General features: G+C 42.6%; 1 protein-coding gene across 2 annotated transcripts; it reads right to left on the reverse strand.

Annotated features, from left to right (window-relative positions):
• Nucleotides 1–510: 510 nt before the first annotated feature.
• ATP1B4 (ATPase, Na+/K+ transporting, beta 4 polypeptide) lies at nucleotides 511–21,245 on the reverse strand. 2 transcript variants are annotated; one of them, XM_011957999.1, is made up of 8 exons: nucleotides 21,099–21,245; nucleotides 16,561–16,813; nucleotides 12,456–12,584; nucleotides 12,089–12,193; nucleotides 8,186–8,382; nucleotides 7,319–7,375; nucleotides 4,992–5,087; nucleotides 511–4,293 (listed from the first exon to the last, which is right to left on the reverse strand). In XM_011957999.1, the coding sequence occupies exons 1-8, from the start codon at nucleotides 21,159–21,161 to the stop codon at nucleotides 4,132–4,134; spliced, it is 1,062 nt and encodes a 353-aa protein (XP_011813389.1). In that variant the 5' UTR covers nucleotides 21,162–21,245; the 3' UTR covers nucleotides 511–4,131. The 2 variants fall into 2 exon arrangements, with proteins under 2 accessions (XP_011813389.1, XP_011813388.1); XM_011957998.1 differs by having other exon boundaries at nucleotides 16,549–16,813.
• Between the last annotated feature and the right edge of the window lie 5,340 nt (nucleotides 21,246–26,585).

Consider the following 26,585-nt stretch of genomic DNA (forward strand, 5'->3'; position numbering starts at 1 on the left):
CACAGCCTAGCCTCTGAGTTGAATAAGGGATTGGAAACATTTATGTCTTTAATTGCAATTGCCATTAGAGATTTGCTCTGGGAGACAGTTTGTGGCTAGATGTGCCTTAAAGCCATTTAGCCAGACTTTCATCAAACATTTTCAAAGTTTCTCTTTGAATTTTGGTTCTGTCCCTCCCTCCCCCTGAAAGTTTCTCTTAGTGTTCCTCTCCTACACAAACAAACATAACAGTTTATACCAGGACTCAACCTTGATTTAAAAAAAAAAAAAAAAGGCTGCTTTCACAAAGCAGTCTAATGAGAAACCAGAACACAGAGACTACAAAAGAAAAAATGCCCAGAAATGAAACAACTTTTAGTTTTATCCTCCTATGACTAAACCTCAAGAGTCAAAAAGAGGGGAGACAGAAGAAAAACAATATTTAACTAACAGGTTGTCAATTGTCAAGTTTTCCACCCACATGGCTGCCCAATATTCCTGTGGGAAAATCAGTGATATGGTCTAGAAAGAGAAAATCATACATTTCTTTTCTATTTCAATTTATTGTTGTTGACAACTCCTCAAGACAATATAAATGTTTTTTTACATGTTGATCCCCAGAAAATAGGTGCCTAAGAAAGGTTACTTTAGGATAATGATTTCGGGGGCGTAGAAGGTGAAAAATCATAACCAAAGTCCAGCATGGACAAAACCATGAAAACATTTGGTAATAATATTTCTCATTGACAGGCAAGTAAAACCAAGTGCATTGCAACAGATGGCATACAAATCAAATCCTGATGCAGCACGGTATGGGGAACTATTTAAATTAATCTACTAGAAGTTTATTGAACAGTTAAAACATAACTTTAATGAATATATTATCATATCCAGTTCTGTATAGTAAAGCTATATTTTTCATGTCCTAGCTGACAACACAAACTATCTTAGTGCCCTTCAATATTGCTTTGCAATTGTGGACACAATGGATTCCATTGAAAGAGAAATATTGTTTGACAATTGATTCATAATTCCTTGTCTAATAGTCAATGCATTTAACAGGATCATGTATTATGTATAAAATATAGCACCAGTAGTTGAATTCCTGTGAAATGTTAACTATTTTAACTCAAAATTTACACGTTTCAAAATGTTTGGGATATCATTCATTGATTTTTAAGAAGATGGTACTTTCTGGTAAGCAGCAGCTCAGAGTAGAAAGAGCACTGGACCTGGAGTCAGATGCAATGCAAGTTGTTTTTTCTAAACACTCTCTAATATCCTTTCCAGATCTAACGTTCTATTATCTTTTACTACTGAATCTTGAGAGTTTGATTGTTTGAGGTAATTTTCAAGTGATTTAAAAGTTGTTGTCTTTTTCATTTTGTTCCTTTTCTTTTTAAAGGTTAGTTTTGAAAATTGAATTTGTTAAGAAAATGGATTGAGAGGAGGCAGTTTCATTGTATGTTTGTTTGTTTTTGTATTTCCCATTAACCTACTGCAGAAGATCCTATATCTTCTACTACTTATTAGTAGTGGTTGGCCTCCCTCTACTCTGTCAATAAGACTTTGAAGGTGTCTGGGAAGGAGATTCCAAAGAGGAACAACAATTCTTTCTGCCACAATGCCAAGAGAAAAAACACTGTTAGGGACTAGATTGGTGTGTTATGTTTACGTGACTGGCTTCAATTCCCAAGATTAAATAGCTTAAAATTTCTTAAGCAAGTTCCCTTAGCCCAATGTTGCTTTCGTTCTCATATTTCCTTCTCCCCAACCCTACATGTGTTTACATCTCCACATCAATGTCTGACCAATAGAAAATCAAATCTAAAATGTTCAAAATTGATCTCCCCAAGCCTGCTTCTCTCTTGTATTCCCAGTCTTGATCAACAATGTCACCATCTTACCGGTTCTAGCCAAGTTCAAACCTTTGGAGTCATTCTCCAAACTCCTTCTTCCTTATTCCCCATTCCACAGTCTTGTCCTTCTCCAATTACCCTTCACATAGTGGTTGCCAAGTGCTCTTTCTAAAATACAAGCTGGGTGCGGTGGCTCACTTCTGTAATCCCAACACTTTGGGAGACTGAGGCAGGCAGATCACTTGAGGTCAGGAGTTCGAGAACAGCCTGGCCAACAAGGTGAAACCCTGTCTCCACCAAAAATACAAAAATTAGCTGGGCATGGTGGTGTGTGCCTATAATCCCAGCTACTCAGGAGGCTGAGGCTGGAGAATCACTTGAACCCGGGAGGTGGAGGTTGCAGTGAGCCGAGATCACACCACTGCACTCCAGCCTGGGTGACAACAGCAAGACTCCATCTCAAAAATAAATAAATAAATAAAGTAAAATAAAATAAATCCCAAATGTGATCACAGAGCCTCCCTGATTAAAATGCTTTAATTACTCATTTTCACCTATTGGATAAAACTCAAAGTCCTCTTTCCGTCCCTGAATACCTCTCTAGCTCGATCTCTTGCCACTCCCTGCCATTCCTCTGAACCCTTTTCATTCCAGTTACATAAACTGCTCACAGTTACCCAGACACACCATGGTCTCTTCATGACTGTGGCTTTGCATGTGAAATTTCCTCTGCTACTTTCTCAGCTCAAGATATTTTTCCTCATGTTCCCATAGCTTTCCACATACTAGTTTTTTAACTCTCATTAAACTATATTTTATAACTTCTCCACTTGCTTGTCTTCACTACCAGACTACCAGTTCCCTGTTTTGGGAGAAAGGAAACATCGTAGAGGAGATTCAGACTTCGGATGCTCCTATGTGGCATTTGAACTTGCTTCGGACCCTGATACACTATACTATTCGCTGATGCTTGCTTTTTTTTTTTCTTCTTGTGCCAGCCCTCCCCCTGGTGGAGGTGTTAAGAAGCGGTGGAGTGATCAGCTGACCAAAGATAAGACAAAGTGACCTGGCTGATCCACATACTGGATATGCATCTGCCTCATGTCATTTTTAAAGTAAATGCTAAGCTGGCTAATGGGTCCTGGCTTTTGCCTGGCCTGGCAGGAACGTTCTGTCTTGTCATGTATTCATTGACAGACTCTGATTTCAATTTCCAGAGCTGTAGCAGAAGGTCAATGTAACCACCCCTGATGGTCTCAAAAAACACCATGCTACAGTCAAACAAATAGCACAAGAAGAACTAGCTGGTGGGAATCTTCTTCCATGTTGTCTCCTCTGCCTGAAGCTGAGAAAAACCTGTTTGCAGGAATGTTTGCCTTTAGACGATTACACCAGAGAGCAAGGAATCAAACACCAATCATATCCATATGCTAAGTGTTCTCCCCAGTTGCAGTGAGCCCCACCTCTTTAAAAAGTCACAGGGACAGTCTTCATCTCTATCCCAGGACAATATCCTGTTAGGACTGCTTTTTTCCCAGTTGAAAATAACCTAGTCTTTGAATAAGCATTTAGTTGTCTGTGGGAGGCAGAAGTTTCCTAAGCACCTCTGGATATAGAGGTCTTTAGGTATAATGGTCTAGGTTGTCTAGGTTGGTCTGAGTGGTGATTCCCAGGGAAAGACCTTGCCAGGCAGGTTTTATTTTCTTCAGAGACAGGTTCTCACTCTGTCACCCAGGCTGGAGTGCAATGCAGCTCACTGCAGCCTTGATCTATTGGGCTCAAGTGATCCTCCTGCCTTAATCTCCCGAATAGGTGGGACTACAGATGCATGCCACCATACCCGGCTTAGGTAGATTTTTAAAAAATGTGTTAGATTATTAGCCTGATTGGGAGAAATCTGACCTCTAAAACCAACAGAATTTTAGAAAACATGATGAATTTATAATCATAATAGAAATTCTCCTTGGTGGCTATTGCACGGCTATTGTAAATTTTATCAGATACTGTGTTTATGCTACAGGGAGACTACCAGCAGCAAGAACAGGTTTTAGTTTTAAGTGGAGGGAAAGGAAATTAATATACTCTGTTTGTCATCAGGAGAGACCACCTTTAAAAAAATCAAACAGCTTCCACAATGTCATTTTATACACATGTCATAGGCAAGGAAAGATGATCTGATGTCTTAGATGTCCATCTGACTGTGTCCTAACTGAAGAAAAAGAATTCAAGTGCTACCAGAGATACCATGAGATAAAACAGAAACAGAACTGGTAAGAATGGTCCCCTGAAGTTCTCAGGTTTCTATGTTCAAGGTAAAGATTACCCTGCCCACAAAACGATCATTGATGACATCATTTATGATGCCTTTGCCCTTCAGTTGGCACTGCACAGGCACTGCTTGGTTCTTCACCACATCTGTAAAGTGCATTGCCACCAAGGGGGACGTGTAGTTAACCTGTAGGTAGAAGAACAATAAATTCTAAGTGTGGGGAGGTGGTAGGAGGGAAGTGATCAGATAATCACTGCAGGATGATAACCCTCACAAAGAGAACTGAGCAAATCCCATGATGCCAATTCTCAAACGGCCAAAGCAACTGACATACTCTCCTTGCACTGGGAAAGTGTGGGAAAATCATACATTTCTCTGATAAGTCACTGTCAAATATCTGATTGTCCTCTGGGAAAAACCAATTCTGACTCAGCATGATATGATTTTTCTGGAGATCAGACCATGAATTAAACCAAAACTAGTGTCTATTGAGTCCCTTTGTTGGGGACTGACCCCAGCGCTTCAAATGGGAGAAACAGAAGCGTGATTATTAATGCAGGTTTAGGCATGTTGGTAGTAATTTATCTGCTCCTGACTCTGCCACTATCTAGCTGTATGGTCTTGGGCAAGTCACTTTTTCTCTCTGAACCCCAATTTTCCCATTTGTAAACTTAAAAGGTTAAACTAGGCCGTATATGAGATTCTTTCGGATATGGAAAGGAGTGTGGTTGTGATAAGAATTGGTAGAGGGAGCTCCTGGTTATGGCCAGCAGCTATTTACCCCTCTACTATCTCCTGCTTCCTGATTCTCATAGATCCCAGCCAGCTCTTCCTTTGTCGCTGAGCCCTTTCTGACAGCAATGACTAAAGGGGATACAGCTTACGTGAGTCAGTTTGCCGTAGTAAGGGTAGTAGCGGAGGTCAAAAGAAGCCGACTCTGGGTAGTAACTGATGGATCGGATGTCATTTTCATCACCTCTCTGTAAGCAAAAGCAGGTATATGTGGGTTGCTGGGTCACAGAGTGGGTTAGAGTCTGAGCTAAAGGGAGTTGTACCTCAGGCGAAATCACTGTGTGACCCATAACCAACTGTTCCAGGAAGACCATAAAAGCAGAATGGGGCAGAGCTCAGCCGTGACCTATCCCTAGAAGAGCATTTTTAGGGAGTGACTGTGCCTTGTCTTTTCAGTTCAAAGGATGTTGAATAGAATGCCTGAACTGAGGAGGCCAAAAGTGCTCAGTATGGCTCTCTGTTGGCTTCTGGGGGACCCAGACAGAAGCAGTCCAAAGGGCTTGCAGTATCTGATGCTGCTCTGGAAAGAGGCCCGACAACTCCAGCCTTTCTCCAAAGAATCACACTGAGCCTGGGACACAGTCTTGTACTTTGGAGCTGAGGGAGATATATGTTAGAACATATTTAGTAAATCCCACTCCATGATTTGCACACTGCAGGCTCGGTTCTATTGGAAGTCAGATCAAGTGCATAGGTACCTGATACATAGGCACACAGCCTACAGTTGGCTCACCTAGACTCATGTCTCTGAACATATTCTCTGTAGTGCTTAATTACAGTAGGTGGGGTCAGAGGGGTAAGCAACAAGAGCTTGGGTATGCAAATGGTTAAAGTAAACAGGTCTACCCTTATTACATTATGTCAGGTAGGGGGTTGCCCATTCTGCAATACATTCGGCTTGCCCTAAATAGCAGAGGTCTGGGGGCTAGTAAGGACAAATAGTGCATCACTACTAGTAAATTACTCACTAAGGTCATGTGATTACTTCTGTCAATATACTTTAATTGTTCTTGGTACAAACTAAGTTCTCCTTAATTTATTCTAGTCATTACCTTATCCTGCTTGATTTCTACAAATGGGTGTGGATTTGACCAGTATTGTTTATTACAGAATGTATAGAAATTCTTAATATATGTGTTTAAAAGGACATAAAATATGTAAGGAGGTAGCTAAAAATAATAATTAAAACATTAAAACAATTTTAGAAAGGACAGTTCTCAGCAAGGTTTGATGTAAGCTGAAAAACAAACAGCTTCCATTAGGGAACAATAAGTAGAACTCTGTCCAGTTAATATGCTAGCTTAAGACTAAGTTGGTCTTTATGATTTACTTGTAACACATTCTTCTAAAAAGCAATGAAATGTATTTTTCGTGAAGGCCTGGGGAATCAGTTCGCATAGTTTGTAGTCTCACCTCACATTGTGAATATTTACACATATACATGACAACAGAATGTGCTTCCTACCTTGTTCATTTGGCAAGTACTGCCTGACCTTTCAGAGCTCATCTTCACTTTTCATAGCACTTGTAATACTTGATTGTCTTGATTTCAGAGACAGAGCCATACTCTTACCTCAACACTTCTAACACCTAGCAGAGGATCTGATATATAATAAGTGATCAATAAATGCTTGCTGAATGTGGGATATTGGCTGAATAAATGCTGCCTTTTGCTGTTTTCTGATCTGCCACCATGAAGACTGAAGTTTTCAACTGTATTTCTCCTACTGAGAATGGGATTACCAGGTCTCACGTATTTGCAAGACAACTATCCAGGTCTGGGGGTGCAGTTGATGTCACAGGAGAAAGCTACTGCCTGTTTGAGAAGCAAACCCAAGATCTAAGAGCTTTTTCCTACAAGGGAGCTAATTGGTACAGATGAGATAGAAGTTAATGGTCCCTCGAAGGACAGTTAATTAGCATATTAATCGAGTTCTGTTTATACTTCCCTTGTAGTCATTTGTGATTGCAACACCCAGTACCACTGGTCATTGCTGCAAAATGTGAAATTCAGTTAAAATCTGGAAACTAATGACTCTAATGAAAGCTGTTTGTTTAGTTCAAAGAAACAAGTAATTAGAGCTAAAAGCAAAAGTGTACACAGAATCTCAATTAATGACTTGGCACACTATTGTTCCCCGCTGTGGCCCCTAGCTGAAGTTCATTCTTTGGTTTTCACAAGTATTAACCATGACACACTGACTGACACACACACCCACATACACTATACACACAAACACACATGAGTTGAGTGCTTTCTGGAAAGAGGAAAACCTGAAGGAACTAAAGAGAGGTGTAGTTATGAAAAGATTAACCTTTTCCTTAGCCTACCATCCATGTGTAAGTCCTTGAAAGGGATGGACTACCTTTTTGCGTGAAACAGATGTGCTAACAATGCTTACTCAAAAGGGCTCTTTACCTGGACTTTGCAGGAAACCTTTACAGGATCTCCAAGGTCAGGACGAAAGCCTACAACCTACCAAAAGAAAACCAGTGGTTTTTTTTTTTTTTAACAAAACATATTTGACAGTAAAAATTGGGGCTTTTCTAACCCTCCTCCCAATCATCCTTCCTCAGGCATATGCTTCATCTATTTCGCCTTCTCAGAAATGTTACAAAAAGCAAAAAATGCAAAACGTCTTTAGAGCTAAGCAGCTCAGCTTACTCCGTGTTGTATTTATGCCTGATATTTACACACAAGGGGAAACTTCAGCAAGTCAACTCTAAAGATGTAAAGAACTTTCTAATTTCAAGAGGGGTGTGACTGATAAGGCTCTGCCACACCTACGTCATGACAGGATGGAAAAAAAATGCATTTTTATGATGTAAGAACTGTCCCCCATGCCACCCTCATGTCAATCCCCTGTTTCAAACAGCTCAGTATTCGATTCCTTATTTAAAATCCTTTTTAAAAAATTAAAGATGAGGTCTCACTATGTTGTCCAAGTTAAACTTGAATGCCTAAGCTCTAGCAATCCTCCTTCCTCAGCCTCCCAAGTAGCTTGGATTATAAGCTCGAGCCACTGCACTTGACTAGGACTCCATTCTTGACAAAGGCCATCAAGCAGCAGGTTTGGGAGTGAAGGAGAAGAATGGCCACAGGAAGTGCTGGGGGGAGGGAGGAAGAAACTGATAGGCTTATCTGGTTATTTGTATTTCTGATGCTGTCAGTAAAAATGACCAAACCTGTGGTGTGTGAAGACAGAGCCCAAGACAAATGGAGTGGCCAGAGCCCTCCTATCTAGTTCATTCACTTATCACCACCAGATATCAAAAGCCAATATACCCGGTTCATCTTTAGAAGGATGCAGGGCTGTCCAGTAGAGTATCCAAAAGTTGGGTCCTCCAGACCAGAGCAGTTCTTTAGGAAGGAGCGTTTAAATTGGCAGGCCTTCTTGTCCTCATCCTCATTGCCATCTTGGATGAAGTACTGCCCCGGGGGACAATCTACATTCATTTCCTCTTGAAGACTGTCATTATAACCTAAAGCATGTGTGAGTGGCAACGGGTTATGTTAGACAGGTGCTACAGGGGAAGGCCATGCATTCAGTAGTCCTCCCTCCCAAATTTCCTTTCTCCAGCTTGTTTGTATGCCTCTGAAAGCCCATTCAGTCTCCCTGTGATCTGGCATCAGGTACCCAACAGCCTTCATTGGCAGCCATCCCTCTAGGAAGTGTTCCTGACTAGTCACTTCAGCCCAGTTTGATTACCTGTTCCCTTGCTTTTCATTCCCATGGAACTTCTGGATATCCATCTCTGGGTCCTATGTTAGTCACTTTATAATTTTTCTCTATTTTCCACCATTTCTTTTCAGATATGATAAAGTGTAAACTTGGAAGGCTGTCCCTTCTACTTCTGAGAGAGAAATAGGCACAGAGTTGGTAGATTTTGGAAGAGGGAATGGAATATTCAGGGTATGGTGTATATATAAGGAAGCTAAGTTGCTCGGTTAAATTTCCTTAACTTCACTTAGGAAACAAGGTGAACCCATTGGGCGGTTACAAATTTGGGTAGTCTTTTGGGATTGCCCTTATGGCTACCTGCTCATGGTTCAGTAGCCCTCCCCCCCATTCCCTCACCTGGCAATGGATCCAGAGGCCAGCCCAAGTAGCCACCTAGTTCTCTTGGGCTGGGGACCGACTCTGGTACTGTCTTTACTGGCGGGGCACTGCCCACCCAATGTACATGGATTTGATTGCAATAGAGAAATAGTCCTGGGGAGACTGATTTGGGTAATAATAAAACTCCAGTCTCCTGCGCAGCAGGCTGAGCATGAATTACTCTTTCTCTATTGCAATACCCATGTCTTGATAAATCAGCTCCGTCTAAGCAGTGGACAAGGTGAACCCGCTGGGCAGTTACAATGTCTCCCTTTGAAGTCAGTGAGAGGCACCTGATTGTAAGAGAGTGAGAAGTATGAGTTGTGAGACAGAAGGAAAGTGGAAGAAGAGGAAGAGGAGGAGAAGGAGGTGGAGTAGGAAGGAGAGGCAGAGGAGGAGGCAGGGGAGGGAATAAGCCAGCTCTTCATCCTTTACAGAAGGAAGTTAGCACTGCAAAATAGAAGCATAAGTTAAAAGATAGAAACCAATGACAACCACAGGGTCTCTACGGGGATGGTGAGGGCATGAGATCTTGTCTACTGAGGCCTGAGACATTCAGGGTTAATGTCCTTTACATTGGATGGAATGTAACATGTGTCGAAGGATACATATATCAGGGAGCAAGCTTAAAGAGGCTATTGGTGAGGTAACTCTTTGGGCTGCCAAATTTCATACATAAAACTGGGCTTTAGAAATTACTGCATTTTTCCAATTTGATTCTAAGTGATGCAGCCCAGTTAGTCCTGTTAGACTCAGTCCCTATGTATTAATGTTCAAAGTAGCTCAGTATTTCAGAGGAGATTTTGCACCTATGATCTACCAGAGGTAAAACTCAAAATGTACTGCTGAATTCTCATCTAATAATATCAAACCCACAGGTTGTGACTTGGGTTTGAGATTATTAATTGGCAACTGGGAATTTTAAATCTATCCAATTATGGCTATGCCTTTATTTTTTCTTTGACAAAGCTACATTTAATTCAAGGCTTTGTTTTAACTTTTTAGAACAAGAACTATGCTCAAATAACTTTCTAAATAGAGGCTGCAATCATGTGCTCATTGTTTCTCTTGAGGTAGTTCCATTAAAAATAATGTGACATGGACATGACCCTTATTGCAAAATCCCAGTCCTCATGGGAGTGAAAGTGATACTCTGGGATGTCTATTTCAGAGATGTGCTTCTTTTTAGCAGGACACATTATCTACTCTTAGAAACTGAAAAACTAGTGGTTTTCCTAACATTTCCTGCTTCGATCCTCATCAGGTCAGAATTGGTATTTCTCTGTCTACTAGCTTCTTGGAGGGATTTTCTCAGCAGGGAATCCGGCAATATATTTGCAATCACTTGCAAGCATTCTGAAACAAAAGAAGATACTGTGCTGGCCATGATGCCTAAAACATTTCTGTGGCTAAAAATAGAACTAGATGAACTCAGATCCCATCTCCCCTCATTTCACAGGTAAGGAATCTGAAACTCAGACTTACCCAAAATAACACTGAGCCTTACTGATATAAAGCTGAGTTTCTAACTCTTGGTAATATGACAGCAGTGTAGAATTATGAAAAGCAGCATTTCTCAAACTTTAAATTTCCTACAAATCACCTGTGGATTTTTTAAAAATGCAGATTTTGATTCAGCAGGTCTAGAATGTGGTCTGAGATTTTGCCTTTCTAACAAACTCCCAGGAGATGCCCATGTTGTTGGTCCCGTTATAACACTTACAGCAGCGAAGAGTGTCAAGAACATGAAATGTGGATTCAAACACTGGTTCTGCTGCCAGAGTCTTTGATCTAGTTACTCCCCCTTTCTGAGTCTCAGTTTCCTCATTTATAAAATGAGGACGATCAACTTTATTATGCAGAGTTAAAGTTAAATGACCAAATTTGTGTATTTAAATAACACTTCCTAGCACATGACAAGAGATTGTTCTCCTAATTCAGTGCACATGTTGTAATAGTAGCTGCCCCTAGAATGGATCAACCCCACTTCAACCAGGCCAGGACAACCAAGCCAGAATGACTGGCATTTTTTCCCCACAAAGATTAGGTGCAGAAATGCAAACCCCACTGGAGCTCCTCTTTGATAGCTGCATAAAGAACCTGTGTGCTCTGTTAACCTTAACCAAGCTGCTACCTCAGATATTACCTTGTGAAAGGGTCCCCCACAAAGCCTTTCATTTGCCCCTGAAAATTTATCTGATGACACTATAGAGATAGGCACCTCGAAAATATTTGGGATCAGAACGTTGGAACGACTGCCACCCAGAGATTCTTCCTCTAACTCCTTTCTGGAATGCTGTTAAATAAAGACACTTGGCTAGGCGCGGCAAATCATGCCTGTAATCCCAGCACTTTGGGAGGCCAAGGCAGGCGGATCATGAGGTCAGGAGATCGAGACCATCTTGGCTACCACGGTGAAACCCCGTCTCTACTAAGAATACAAAAAATTAGCAGGGCGTGATGGCACGCACATGTAGCCCCAGCTACTCAGGAGGCTGAGGCAGGATAATCGCTTGAACCTGGGAGGTGGAGGTTGCAGTCTGCAGGGATTGCACCACTGCACTCCAGCCTGGGTGACAGTGTGAGACTCCGTCTCAAATAAAATAAATAAAATAAAATAAAGACACTTGCCCTCTCCCTTCAAGTTAGCCCATCTCCAAGAAATGACTTCTTTTATCTTGAGAAAGTTTAGAAGATAGGAATCTTCCAGCTCTGGAGAACATTCTTCTTTTCCCACCACTATCTCCCCCCAGAATTATCTTCTATAAATGATCATTATTGAGCCATCTGGATATGTTCAGGACTTAACTGGGTGCTGTATCGTGTTTAAGAAAAGAAAAATATTCTTTGCCTCAAAGAGCTTATCTTGTTGGAAAATTGACTTGTATGCTTTCAAGACAACATGCAGTCACACACTAGAGCAATTCTGATTGTAGCTACAGGTGCTAAGGGGGATGCAAAGTAAGGACAGACCATGATGAGCTGGGGTTAGTAAGACTGGGATTCCTGGGCCAGGTGAATTTTGAATTTTGGATTCCCACCCACCACCTTTCAAAAGAACTTTCCACTATTCAGAGGAACTTACTTACCCTGGAGAAAGCCATTTAGGCTAATCACATAATGCTGCCAAGTGTCGGGTTCAGAAACGTTGAAGTTGAAGTTAAGGCTATGGGCGAAGGGTCTGATCATAACTCCTGGCAATGAAAACAGGTCTTGGATATATTAACCCATTCTTGGGATAATTTTTTTTTATTGATTCCCATGAAACCATTTCCCCCCAGGCAATCAAAATGAAAAGAACCATAATTTGCCAAGTACCATTTTACTTTTCCTCCTAATAATTGAATCTCTAAGTCATTACCAGGAAGAGCCAAAGTTAATTGAGGCTGAACATGCTGTGCAAGCATATTTCTGTCCAGCAAGTTCTGACAACACAGGGCATCTGGGCACACTCACCAGGAGGCTTTACCCGCTCCGTGAAGGTCGGTATATAGGGACTGATGGTCAGAAATAGTGTGTACATGCAGAGGGTGATCACAGCAGCCAAGGAGGCATAGAAGAAGAAGTAAATGAGTAAGATCAGGCCTGCAGAGCAATCACAGATGAGAGTGGTCAGTGCTTGCCAACAAGCCCTTCCTCTCTGCTTGGACTCATGAACCAGAACCAACCCAACCACAAAATGGTTCTTTAAAAAATTCCCCAGATTCAGTATGTCCTTGCTTATTCAGATTTCACCAGTTTGGAGTCAGTGAGGATTGTGTCAGGGGTCTAATTGCAGTTTACCTTTACAACATCTCCGATGGAAGGGCTTGCTGAGCAAATGATGGCCATGAACAAGCATACAGTGGAGTGGAGTTTAAAGTACTGCAGAGGGCAAATTGCTTGAGAGTCCTCTGGGCAACAGTTGATGTCCTAAGTACAAATCATTCTTTGCTATTCATTAAAGTGGATGCCCTGAAGAGTCCTAGCAGCTTGGTTCCAATAATTATAGGTATTTGCAAGTGATGAAAACAGCATTTCTTTCCACATAGTCTATAATTCAAACTTTTGATGAATTTCCACTGGACTTGCCTCCAATCAAGGCAAAGTGAGGTTTTGCCCTGCTTATTTCAAATTTTATTCATCTTTATCAAAGATGAATAAAATGGCTCTGCTTTTCAAAAAGAACACTAACACAGGGTGGGGAAGGGAAAAGGAGGAAATGGTACCTAATCACTGACACTTGCCTGTGAACTTTGGCAAGTTACAGAACTTCCTTGCACCTCCAATTCCTCACAGGTAAGATGGGGATAAAAACAGCACTTACCTCAGATTCTTATCTATATCCCTAACAATATCTGAAATTCGGTCTTTCCTTACATCCTATCCTGGCTCTACCACTTTCAAGCTGTTTAATCTTGGACATGCTGTTCACCTCTCTGGGCCTCAATTTCCTCATCTGTACAATAATGGTACTTACTTCTTAGCATTGAATAATGCATATAAACAGCATAGCACAGAGCCTGGTGAATACTAAATGCACCATAAGTGGCAGTCATCATCGGTTTTTATTAACATTATTATTAATGCTGTAGGACCAGAAGCATAGTTGTGTGAATTTTCCCTCTGTGGGCTGTATTAGGACTAGGTTTGTCCCAGGATTAGGCAACAATGAGTGAGGTGAATGAGCATGAGATTGCTGCTGAGAAACTCTTTTCAAGCCCTCCTTGGGGCTCTCTCAGGCAACAATGTTTGGCTCTGTTCACAGCAATGACATGATGTTGGACCTACAGATTTGAACTGAATTATGAACCAGAAACTGGAACAAACCACTTAACTTTGCTGTACCCCAAACTGAATCCAAATATTAATTTTTAAATTGAACCATGAACCAAATAAAATTAACCAAAAAAAGGTATTGTGGAATGGAGAAAAAACCCATAGTAATCTGACTGGAAATGGAACTGACCCTTTTTATTTTATTAAGATAAACTAAAGCATTTTATTTTATTAAGATAACTAAAGCAGAACTGGAACATGAACACATTGATTCAGTTGGAGTCCCTGGAGAATAAACGACAGCACCTGTGTGCCTGTGATACTTGGCTGCTGCCCACTGGCTATCTAATGGGATTTGCCCTGTGTTTCTGCCTCCATTCCTTTACCCCATCCCCATCCTGGGAATGGATCAACAGCTAGAGCCATCCATGGAGATCAAAAGACTCAGTTTCATGGATGAAGGGAAAGCAAGGGAACACAGGTACATTCCTTTGGAGATATCTTCCTTTTTTCCCAGGATGTGTGACCAGGAAGCTGTAGATGGGAGAATGACACTAGCAATAAGTCCCCTTAGCCTCACCCAGGAGTGGGTGCCCTAGAGTTTATGATAGATGATCACAGACTGAGATAGTTAGCTCAGTCACCCCCAGGCAAAACCAAGCACAGTCCCCATCTGAACCCATTGATCCCTCTGACACTTTCTGCCCTGGATGTCCAAGTATTACTTGGGTCTTTCCTCCAGGTACTCTAGGGTTCTTTCCTCAATGCCCCACCCAGGCTTAGATAGACCACTGAGTAACCGTGCTCCCAACTCTTCATTTCTCCCACTAAAACACCCTATCAGGTCCTGAGGCCCTACACATCAGGGCCTTGTTCATTGTTAGAGTTCGTGAAATGGGGCAGTGTTCTGGCAAAAGAATGAATTCTGGTGTTCATCCAACCAGGGTTTGAAATCCCAGCACTGCCACTTAGTAACTATGTGACCATAGGCAAGTTACTTACCCTCTCTAAGCCTCAGTTTCTGCATCTGTAAAATGGGGATAATAATATTACTACCTTGTATGATTCTTGTTGGTATCCAATAAAATAACATAGAGTTTCCAAGAATAGGGGTGTGCAGGTACCAAAGAAAAGGCCCAGATTATATTCATAGGCCTGGTAAATATATTGGGCAGGTTGGTGTCCAAGTTGGGACAGCATTAGTAAGTGCACAAGTGGGCACCTTGTTCTCAGGAAAGAAGACAGCAAGGCATGTGCTCTATGGCTGAAGCATTAACATTACCATTTGCCATTTGCCCAGGGTAGCCCAACAGAAGAATTCCTGGGCTCTACTTAGACCTGCTACTCAGAGGTCTGGCTATGGCCTATCATGCAGTGTCACTATTACCATATCTTCTCTGGGCACTTGAACCTTCCTCCTTCATCCCCACTTATTGGCCTATGTATTGTCTTTCACAGAAGCAATTTGGATCAGCTCATCTGGTGAAGTTCTAACGGCTGGCTGTTTAGGCTCCCCCTCCCAGAATCACACTTGCATTTCACAAGGCTTGTTTTTCCAGTCCTCTTTAGGCAAGGGAGAAACAGCTGTGCACCCTTGGAGCCCCAGTGAGTGTCCAGTATTTGTCTGCAGCTTCCAGAATGTCGGAATGTTCCTTAAATGGTACATTTGTTCCAGTTGAGAGTTTGTGGGATGGTCAGGGGTGGGGCTGGGAATTGGGGAGGGGCGAAGGGAGATGAGAGTCCCACACCTGCTATTCCTAATTCCAGGAAACAGAGCTGACTGTTTCACCTTGACTGAGCTGAATTAGCAACATTAACTATGAGGGAAAGAATTCTTAGCCAAGGGGGCCTTTAGAAGACATGGCCATCAACTTCAACAACCTAGACCCTTGGCACTAGGGGACTGTTATTTCATCCTTGGCATCCTCTATTTTTTTCTTCTGTGGATTGACTGAGTTCCAAACCAGCAGCTGCTCTTTTTCTGGGCTGTGCAGAGACTGTGGCAAGTGTGAATTTTACCACTGGCTAAATCTCCTGAGGAGAAGGCTCAGCATTAATAGTTTAAGAGGTGGGTAAGACTGTAGGAGGGGAGCGATGGGGAAGTTGTGGAGTAAAAATGATGGCAGCATATGATGCAAAGAGGAAATGCTAAGGAATATAATTCTGCCATTGATCAAACATGTCTATCATAGCAGAGGAAGACACCTACAAGCTGGGGCCAGGGACACGCCTCCTGGCTCTCCTCTGACATTACCAGGTGACGAGGCCTCATAAAAACACTTGGTCAGGTTAGCAGGGATTTGAGTATCATATCTTACAAGAAGTCTTCTGCATAGTTCTTTCAACTTTACAGTTTTAACATCTAATTGGAGCCTCACTCTGATCCTGTGAGAGAAGCAAGTCAGGGATTGTTTTCCTCATTTGGCAGGTGAGGAAACTGAGACTCAGAGAGGGGAAATGATGAGTCCAAGGTCACATGGATAGAAAGTGACAGGACTGGGACTTTAAAAAGTCATGTGCTTTTTCAATTCATTCTCACTGTCTCTCTGCATTGCAACTGATGTTGAGCCCAGTGAGTTTCAGTTACACAGTCAAGTTTGTTCATCCATTTGGAGTTTGTTCTGATGGAATCTGTCCACAGTCTAGGCATTTCTCTAGGCATTGATGCCTTTACATGAAGTGCAAAGAGAAGTTCACAGACAAGCCCATCCAGCGTATGGTAAAGGAGCCCTGGACACCACACCAAAAGCAAAGGACACCAGACTTTGGCATTGGAACTATTGGGACTTACTCCAACTCTGACCTGTTCGGGCCAGAAACATCCTTCTCTCTGGATCCCACAGGTATTCGTTCATGATCTGCAATTTCTGCCACCAGGCATTGCCTGTTGGCTGACCCTGACCCTCTTCCTCCTCCTTTTCCTCCTCTTCTTCCTCTTCTTTCTCCTCCTCTTCTTCCTCCTCCTCTGACTTGGGCACCACTGTCACCCGTGCCTCTTCTTCTGCTTCCTCCTCTTCATCTGCTAAGTAGTTCTGGTTCACTTCATCCGGATCATCCTGGAACAGTGACGAAACATAATACCCTTTTTGAAAAAAAAATGTACAATGGTGCATCCCACCAGCCAAAAATAAATTGAAATGACTCAATATTTGGAGATGCTTCAAATTTCCACTTCCCCATAAACATACATGTTGTTACAAGAAGTGGATTTTCTTTCTCTCTGTTCTTTTGGAGGAAATATCCTTTCTATGACCCATTTTGACTCAGTATTCTTTCCATAGAGGTGCAAGTTTTATTCTCAGCTTCAGGCATTTGGGCTCTTCTCCAAGGACTGTTCATATCACTACTCTGTTCTGGGCCTTGACCTCCCACTTAACCTTGGCCTATCAGAGCAGAGGTGAGCTCACACAGGAAGAGGGTGGAATAGTCTTAGACATTGTGTCCGTGATGGCAAACTTTCAGTCCAAGTCAGCTTTATCCTAACACCCTGTACACATTCAGCTGCTCAACTTCACCATTTTAAGTTGTGTCTAAAAATAGCCTGGGATGGACATCAGGAGGAGAGGCCAACTACTGTACCCCTCCTCAAAACTTAGCCTTCCTTCCCAACAGAAACAACAGGTGGGCAGTTATTAACTGCTTCTCTGATTATTGCCCTAGTTTGAATCTCTTCCTACCTTAAATTGGTTGGAAAGACCATCTGAGAGCTGGAACCCCAGGCTTCCTTAGTCTCCCCTCTATGCCTTAGGCAAAAAGCTGGGCCCGTAATACATACTCAGCACATATTTGTTGATTGACTGATTGCAGCCATTACTTGAGATTTGAAACTGTAATCTTCTCTGAGTGATTCTAAGAAAATTAAACTGAAAAAGAGAGAGGGAGAGAGAGAAACCTAGACTTCACCAAAGTGGTGTTTCAAATACCTCCCAGCCACAGGCCGGAGAATTGTATCTTTGCTCTTTGGGAGTTTGCCAAGGCTTATTGCAGCAGCAGAAAATGAGGCTCCCCTCCCTTCTCTGCTGTCCAAGTCTGAAGAGTTGCGGGTCTGTGCACCTGTTGGGGTTGGATGTGTCAAACACTAGAGACCAGGGGCTCTGTGCTGCTCCCTCCCTGCCTGATTCCTCAAAGGCCATTTAGAGGGCACTCGGCTGAAAATGCTGCCTTTGCTGGGGGGAGGAGGGCTCAGCAAATTGGATTGCTCAGAATTAGTAAAAGTGATACAGAATGACAAGGCTCAGCTCTCAGCATTCGGTCTGCACAGCACTATCTAGCTCTTGATTATAAGCCCTCTTGAATTGCTCTCTAATTTGTTCCAATGTACAGCTCTATATAAAATATCACATCAGAACCGACAGGGACCTTCAAGATTTACTTATCCATCTGAGGCCCAGAGATGGGACAGGATCTAGCCAAAGCCATGCAGTAAATTCATGATAGAGTTGACAGTCTTGGAACCTGTGTCTCTTGATACCCTGGACAATGATGTTTCTCCTCTATCACATTAAGCCCAAGTGCCTAGAGGTAGCTTAGCAGATTAATGAAACACAATGCTTTAGGTTCTGTGTTCCTAAAGGATTTTAGGGCTCACGCCTATAATCCCAACATTTTGGGAGGCCAAGAAAGGAGGATCACTTGAACTCAGGAGTTTGAGGACAGCCTAGGCAACATAGCAAGACCCTGTCTCTACAAAATTAAAAAAAAATTAACCAGGCATGGTGGCATGCACCTGTAGTCCTAGCTACTCAGGAGGCTGAGGCAGGAGGATTGCTTGAGCCTGGGAGGTCAAGGCTGCAGTGAGCTGTGATCATGCCACTGTACTCCAGCCTGGGTGACAGAGTGAGACATTGTCTCAAAAAAACACACAGAAAAATATTTTAGGTGCTTATCATAATCAAGGATGGCTGACTGACATAGGCTCACAGTGTAAGGCTTAGGAAAATAAACTTCATCCATCACTCAATGTTGAACGGATTAATGCATGTTCTTAATATCTTTCACTTGTGTGTGAACCTATGTACACATTTAAACTCCCAAACTACATTTTGAGCACCCAGAGGGAGAGTCCATATTTTCTAGCCTCTCGATGGCCCTCCACAGTGTAAAGCTAACAGTTAAGTACCCAGTATGTCCTAACCAAATATCAGTGATACCTGCCTGACTTAAAATTCCTGATGCAGGACTCTGTGGAAATGCTTTCACAGAGATTGTCACCCTAACTGAGCTGTCATGTATATCACAGTGGGTAGCAATCATGGTCCCCAGAGAATCTACTGCACCCGAGAATCTCAGTGAATTCGAAGTATAACACTTCATTGAGGAGAAATATATATTCACTTTACATTTCCTGAACAATTTTCTTTTCTCTCCATGTTACGATGCCTGCCTTCAACCTTCCACAGAGGAGACAGCTGGTCTAGGCCTCAGCCTGATCTTATTTGTAGATATGGGCTCCCATGATAATCCTATTACAGATGGCTTGTCATTAAAGCTTTACCCTCCTGAGAAGAATTAATCTTCTCACGGCTAATTTGCCCTTACAGCTCTCACACCTGAGAGGCTGTGAGAGGTTCCTGAGCTTTGCTTTAGGAACCTCAAATCTTTTCTCCTCTCCTCTGCTTCCAGGTAAAGGAGATGGTCACACTGTGCAAGAGAGGCCTTCCCCAAAAGATCCTCATTAATTAAATGTAAAATGTATCTTTGTGAAACTATTTAATGAAATCCAATAGAAAATCCTTTGGTAATGAGAATGCTTATCCCTAAGATTCTGTTTTGTCACTTTCCTAAAGTGGCACTACCCTCATGTGATAGTGTGTGTGAGTGTGCTGGGATATGGTAGTGGGTGTGCGATGGGGTCATCAGGTTTCCCTAAAAGAGAAGAGTCTGAAGAACAGAGGGTGGCTCCATTTTGAGCAACCTAAATATATAAACATATAAACAAATATATAAACAAACAGTATGACCCAAAGGATAAATTTTAAATTTGTGCCCTGCATTGAGTAGTAATACACCATAAACATTTGAATGGCTGGTTAATTTTAAAAGAGAACTTAGCACAGGATTGCATTAATTTCTTTTTAAATTTGATCAAGTATTATAAGGATCAAGATCCCCTGATGCATTTAAAATCCAAGCCACTTGACAAATAACTGAAATTATACACAACATTTTAGCACGATTACGTAGAAAAGAAGGCAAGTAAGAAATAGTTTTATACCCCTGCAGACTGTAACTGTTCTGAGAGCTGGAAGAAACTTTGGAGGAAGTTAAATAATTCTTCGAATTGTGGCTAAAAAGCTAAGAGAAGCCCTCTGTAGGTTGATAGGAACTTAGAATAATGTGTGTTTTCTTCTGCGGGCTGTTGACAGTTTTCACTTAACTCCCTGGTTACATAAGTGGCCATACCCAAAGAAAATGGCTTAGGCTTTGTTTCCTCCTGGGGCTCAGGTCACAATCCTCTCTGGGGAACATTTCAAAATCCTCTCCCCAAAAAGTACTGCGTGTGGCATACATTAATGTCTTATAGCAAAATAAATGCAAAGAAACTTTTGGATCAAATAATTTATAACACACCCTGGAGATAAACGGTGAGATCAAAAGAATGTATGTGTGTCTGTATGTTGGGCAGTGTGGTGTGGCAATCAGGATGGAAATGGGTAGTGGCAGATCGGGGGTTTGGAAGATGCATACTGCAAATACAATGGAAAGAGCACAAGATTAGAAGTGAGGATATTGCATTTTCACTTTGGCTCCTCCACTAACTTGCAAGTCACTCCTGTGCTCTGAGCCACAGCAGCCTCCTTTACATAATGAGGGGTTCTGGAGATATATTGTCTAGGATTCCTCCCAGCTCCTATTGGGGATTCTATGATTTTAGCTATAGTTTGGAATTTCTACTTTAGAAAGAGAGCAGCTGGACTCTAAGAAGCTACCACCCAAGGGTACTGAGACAGCTGGGTAGGCAGTGCCTTTCATTTCCTCTTCCTCTTTCCTTCCCTCTTGGCTAAATTTCTTGCTATTAGAATTAAATTTTTATACTCCAAAAGGTCTGTGAAAATTCTATACTCCCAAGAAAAGATTTTATAAGCCCGTTATTCTCTGTTATCTTCTCCTTCCCTTATCTTTGTTTCACAGGAAGAGGGGCTTCCTCCTTTTATCCAACAATTTAGGGTACCCGGGGGTGCTGGGAGTCACTGCTCCTTTTTGAAACCCTGGGTTTCCCTAAACTTCGCTGTTTATGCCCATCCCAAAGAGAGGCAGCAGTAAACCAAGGTCTGCACAGCCCCCAACCCACCCCATTAGAAAAAGGGGGGGCAGCAAAATATTCTGCTCTCCGGCACTCACGAGTCTGTAGCGGTAACTGTAAGGAAAGGACGGAGCCCTTCTGGACCGGAGTTGCCTTCTCATGACTGTTCAGTGGGCAAAGACGCAGCAGAGGCAGGCAATCGGGTGAGAGTTCTGGAACTTCTGCTGGTACAGGAGACACTGGTTGCTGGGGACACTTGGCGCCTGGTAAAAGTGAACCCTCCTGGCATGAGTCCTTCCCCAAAATAATCTAACATGTCCCTCTCTCATTGGTTGGCCCCTTCCCTGAATCAAGGGAAAGCCCTTATGGAAAAGCAAGCTCATCATTACAAGGAGGGGGAGATATTCTGGGTCACGAGGATGAGCAACTCACCCCCCGCCCCGCCCCCCTTTATGTGTCTTTCCACCCCTTGTCTTTCTCCAGTGCTTGAGATATGATGGGCCCAATGGAAATCTTAAGTCATGTTCTTCTCAATTGAGAGTTGGATATCAGTGCATGCAGGGGGTGGGTGTGGGTGGGAGTTGGGGGTGAGGGGAGACGGCCAAGAATAACTTGCCTTTTTCATAAGGCTGATCTCATGCAAAAGGATCTAGGATGTCAGGAAAGATTCCCTTTGCTCTCTCCCCCTACCCCCGCACACACTCTAAGCCACCTACAATGTTTCTTATTTGTGTCAATCCATGAGCTTCTTAAAATATGGATTATTCTTTCTGATTTTAGAAGCCAGGCTCCTACTTCATTCTTCACTGCCCCAAAGAGGGTCTTAGACATAAGGAAGCCTTTTTCTAGCCCACATGTCAGAGTGGCCCCATCAGTCACTGCCCCTCATACACACACCCCTCCAAATCCTGGCCAAATTTCTGTAGTGGTTGAGATCTATATTTATCCCTTAGCATCAGGGCAGGGAACAAGCCAGAACTTTGCAGTGTCAGTTTCCCAGACATATATAACTCCTGAAACCAACATGGGATCCAAAGAAAGGAAAAAATAGAAGAAACAGTTAAGAATATTGTATAGCATTTTTGGTCTGTTTGGAGTCCACCCCACTGGAGCCTGGGTGGTTAAAAGGCCTGGATGGAGTTTGCGATCCTTCCTTCACAAATCAAACCCCATTATACTCAAGTGGCTGAGAATGTTGCAGATACTGACATTCTGGGCACATTCATTACTGAGAAAAACAGCACAATAACTTAGATAGATTTAGTCATAACTCCAATTCAAGGCTATTCTGATGAAAATGGTTTCAATTGCAGTTAATTTTAAATAAGAATTCCTTTCACTGTAGTGTTACTAATCAGAACTCTTCTTTAGCAGTGTCTCTTCCCATATCCTTCTCTGAAGAGAAAAAGGCCACTTACAAAAAAGAGAAACTTATTCTTCTTTTTGAATTTTATTGAAAGCAAAATATATTCTAGGGGATAATCTGGTCTCTGGTCTCAGTAGATGTTGATCTCTATCTTCTACACCTTCTCCAGGCCAGTCTTTTGTGTGATTCCTTATATTAAGTATGAGAATCCCCAGGCCCTTGGAAGCCTCAAAACCAAACAATGGCTAGGCTAACTGGTCTAAGGCTGAAAAGAGAGTACAGTCATTTTACATTTCAAAAACTGAGAGTAGGGGGACAAAAGGGAGTTAGGAGTGACATGACCTTCGGTAACAAAATACTCCATTCTCTAGAATCTTCCATTCCTAAGCATTCTGGGTAATTGGAGGTTTGATATATACTTAAGACATTTGCCATGTATTTCAGCTATAGCCCAGGCTGTGTTCTGGAATGCCAGCTGTTGGGCGGGGTAAAATAACCAAATCCCATAGGATGTCGAAGACAGAAATCTGTATGAGTTTACACTCAAAACACTAGTTAGAAGGGAAATGATTCCTGCCAAATTTGAAAAAAAAAAAAGCAATATGCTTAACAGTCTAGCAGAATGGAGCCACAAGTGGCTAATGGGGATGCAAACGAAGCAGTGGCTACAAAGGGACAAGCGGAGAGAGAAAGGAGAGGCTTTTAATATAACAGCAGATTCAGGGGCACATTATTAAAGTCTAGAAAACTACATGCTCATTTCTTGGACACAGGTTTTAGCAACTGCTTCTATAAGCCCCTTGTCCTGAGTGCCTGCTGTGATGAAACCACAGAGTTGCTGACAATGGCAACTAACTGGGAACAGAAACAATCTTATGGACTGGGTCCTCCTGTTCCCAAAGGGAGGAAGATATGGTAGCATCCTTCAGATAATCTCTGCCTTTACCATGAGATGGACTAGTTTGTGGCATCTGTTCTTGTGGGCCATTTCCACAATTGTGTAGGTTGTGGGGTGGCCACAATGTGTCCCAGAGCTGTCAAAGAGCAGTTGTGTACTTTCCATACCAAGGACTGGTTAGGTCTTCAGGGACTCTGGGAGGTCATGTGCAGTGGAGCTTAAGAGTTGTTTGCCATTGGAGTCACCCAAGTAATGTTGAATACTCTCTAGAATCCCAGTCCCTTCCAAGATTAGTGACCTGTGGACTCTGAGGTCACTGGGTAAGGAAGCTCCAGGCCAAGCTAGGGCCTTTGGTTGCCCATGTATGCTGCTCAGCACAGAATGTCATTTTTGAAGTGTATGGAGGAGGGAGAATTCGCTTAGGGCTACAATAATCAGGGAAGGCTTCCCAGAAAAGGTGGGGTTTGGGCTGGACCTTGAAGGGCAGGACTTCAAGCTGAAACAGTTACTGCCTGACTTTGATGATGTCAGTCTGGTCCCCAGTGCCCAAAATTCCCCCTCCCGAATAGCTAGCCTCTGAGTAGTGGCCAGCAGGCATAGCCAGCAGGCTCACTGGCTAAGGCCAGAGGGTTTCCTTGACCTGAAAGGTCCAGATAATGGCCCCAGATCCCTACTTCACTGGGTTCCAGGAAGAACCCTTAGCGCATCACATTCCTGAGCAGAGTTTCCATCTGTCGAGTACAGTTGTACAGTGAGAGATGCTTTCATTTCAAAGGACTGAGGGCCATGGGTTTGTGACTGTATAAGCCTAGACCCCTAGGGGAAAAATGAAAGCTTGGGAAATTGTTAGGTCATTGTGGAGATTCAAACTTATTTCTAGTGGCTAAAAGGCACTAATGAGTATAATGCAGGCAAGAGACATTGGTTCAAACGAACAACTAATTGGAATTAAGAGAAGTGTGCAGAGGCCCCTAATGAATGGATATGCTAATTGGTCTTCTTTGCTAGCCCCTTGGGCTTTGGCTGTGACATAGACTAGCCTATTAGATGCCTGCTCTGTAATAGCTGCTGAAGGCTGGGGCCCTTTATTGCCATGGTAACATTGATATCTAGAGTCTAGCTGAGCCTTGGATCTCTTAATTTACTACTCAGGCGGCTACAATTCTTTGGGTTTTATTATTCTTCATGCCCCGGGTGCCAGAGTGGCAGTGAATCATGCTTATTCATCCTCTGCACCGCCCACGGTGTCTTTGAATAAGTCAGGGTGTCTCTTACTGTGTGTGATGAGCAGATTATTAAGTTAGAGCCTATTTCTGCCTTAGCTAGACTGGTGCCTCTCAGAAACCCAATGTACCTCTCCAACCACTTACTTACCTGCTGCCTAAAATGGTTTTGGCAAGCAGAGTGATGGCACTGCAGTGGGCCAGCAGAGCCCCAGTATCCCAGAAGCCTTTGCTTGCTTGGTGGTCAGGGAGGAGCAGCACAGTATAGGTGGGGCGGCACCAATTGGGAGAGTGAAGCTTGGAAACACATGCCATCAAAATGGAGCAGTTGGAGGGAGAGAAGACTCATTGCAAAGAGTCCTGGCTGGGAACTGTGTTACTAAAAGTTTTAGTCCCTGCAGGGTAAGGGGGCTGGGACTGTGTGGCAAAAGACATCCTTTGTTCTGAGTGACTCCAAAAAAAGAAGTAGCCCCCAAAGTTTAGAAGGTGCAGGGGAGATGAATTTCACTTTATTTTATAAGACCTTTGTTACAAAAGCTGATCACTGAGACCAGTTGCCTCTGAAAGTTAGTAAACAACTTACCACTGGAGCTGCCCACACTTTGGCATCTCATTATAGAGATGCTCTAAGCATCCACTGCCAGAGTGTGAGAAGTAGAACCCTGCTAGATGACCTCTTACGACTCTTTCAACCTTGCAGTCTTGTGTGTCTATATATGATGTCGTTTAATTTATCAGGACATATGCTAAACTTCAATGATGCTTTATAAGTACATGTGCTTGATTCAACAGCACATATGCTTAAAATTGGAATGATGTTCTATTAGTGTGTGTCTGTGTCTGTCTCCAGCCATAAATGAAAGTTTGCAACAGGTGCAGAGATGTTTTCCTGACACCTCTGTCCCTAACAAATGGATAACCTGAAACTAAAGATAAATTGTACAATAAATCCCAAAGTTACAAATGGCTCCTAAAAGCAGGAGTCTTAGGGTTGTTGGATTTTGTGGTTTGTTCTGATATTTTTTTTCAGTTCACTGCAGCATTTGCAGCATTTCACTGGGCATTCTCAGGGGAGAATTGGCAGACTACAGAGAAAAATGAGCTACACAAATTTAAAGCACATTTACAAGGATTTTTTTCTGTTTATTGGGAGTGGAGGGTGTAGGGTGGGGGTCACAGGTCTTCTTGAACTAACTAGATTCAAAGAAGTAGAGATTTTTTGCTGTGACAAGCTAGACAGAGAGCTGTAAACCTAAGGACAATCAATCAAGTGTGCTAAGCACAGAAGGGGCTGTTAGAAAACATTGGTTTTTCCCCCCAAACTCTGAAAACCTGCTTATTATCAAGCAGCAGCATTTCCCCATACAGAGGACAGTGATATTAATCCAATCTGAACCCACTCTGGGTTCAGCAAGCACCAGTCAGAAATCACAGTGGCTCTCAGCTGCCTCTTAAATCAAAGTCAGATTCATAAGCAAGAGCTTAAGGTCTCTCCATCAACAGCCTTGTTCCGTTGCTCACTTGCTGTAAGACTACAGGAATGACAATTGATTTCTCTGTTGCAGCATGTTCCCTCCTCGAAAGAAAATAAAGTTCCACGTCCCTGCTTCCTCACTCTGAGGAATGTCATGGGCTTGGAAATCTTCAAAAGGAAATAGTGAGAGGCTCTGAAGTTAGGTAGAATTATTGCTTATTAGAGAGTATAGCATAGTGTCTAAAAGCATGGGCTTTTAATTGGAACTGGGTTTGAATCCAGTTCTCACTCTTTCTTTTTGCTTTTCTTTTCTTTTCTTTTCTTTCTTTCTTTTTTTTTTTTTTTTTTTTTTTGAGTTGTAGTCTCACTCTGTTACCCAGGCCGGAGTGCAGTGGCACAATCTTGGCTCACTGCAAGCTCTGCCTCCCAGGTTCACGTCGTTCTCCTGCCTCAGCCTCCCGAGTAGCTGGGACTACAGGAGTCCACCACCATGCCCAGATAATTTTTTTGTGTTTTTAGTAGAGACGGAGTTTCACCATGTTAGCCAGGATGGTCTCCATCTCCTGACCTCGTGATCCGCCCACCACAGGCCTCCCAAAGTGCTGGGATTACAGGTGTGAGCCA

The sequence above is a fragment of the Colobus angolensis genome, unplaced genomic scaffold (genome assembly GCF_000951035.1).
Source record: "Colobus angolensis palliatus isolate OR3802 unplaced genomic scaffold, Cang.pa_1.0 Scaffold454, whole genome shotgun sequence".
NCBI lineage: Eukaryota > Metazoa > Chordata > Mammalia > Primates > Cercopithecidae > Colobus > Colobus angolensis.

Excerpts from the sequence above, each read along its gene's own strand:
- ATP1B4 (XM_011957998.1), bottom strand. The coding sequence starts at position 21,161 with ATGAGAAGGCAACTCCGGTCCAGAAGGGCTCCGTCCTTTCCTTACAGT. Across the intron at positions 12,585-16,548 it reads CCGAACAGGTCAGAGTTGGA|GCCTGATCTTACTCATTTAC; the intron begins GTAAGTCCCAAT and ends ATTGCTCTGCAG. Across the intron at positions 12,194-12,455 it reads GGAGCGGGTAAAGCCTCCTG|GAGTTATGATCAGACCCTTC; the intron begins GTGAGTGTGCCC and ends TTTCATTGCCAG.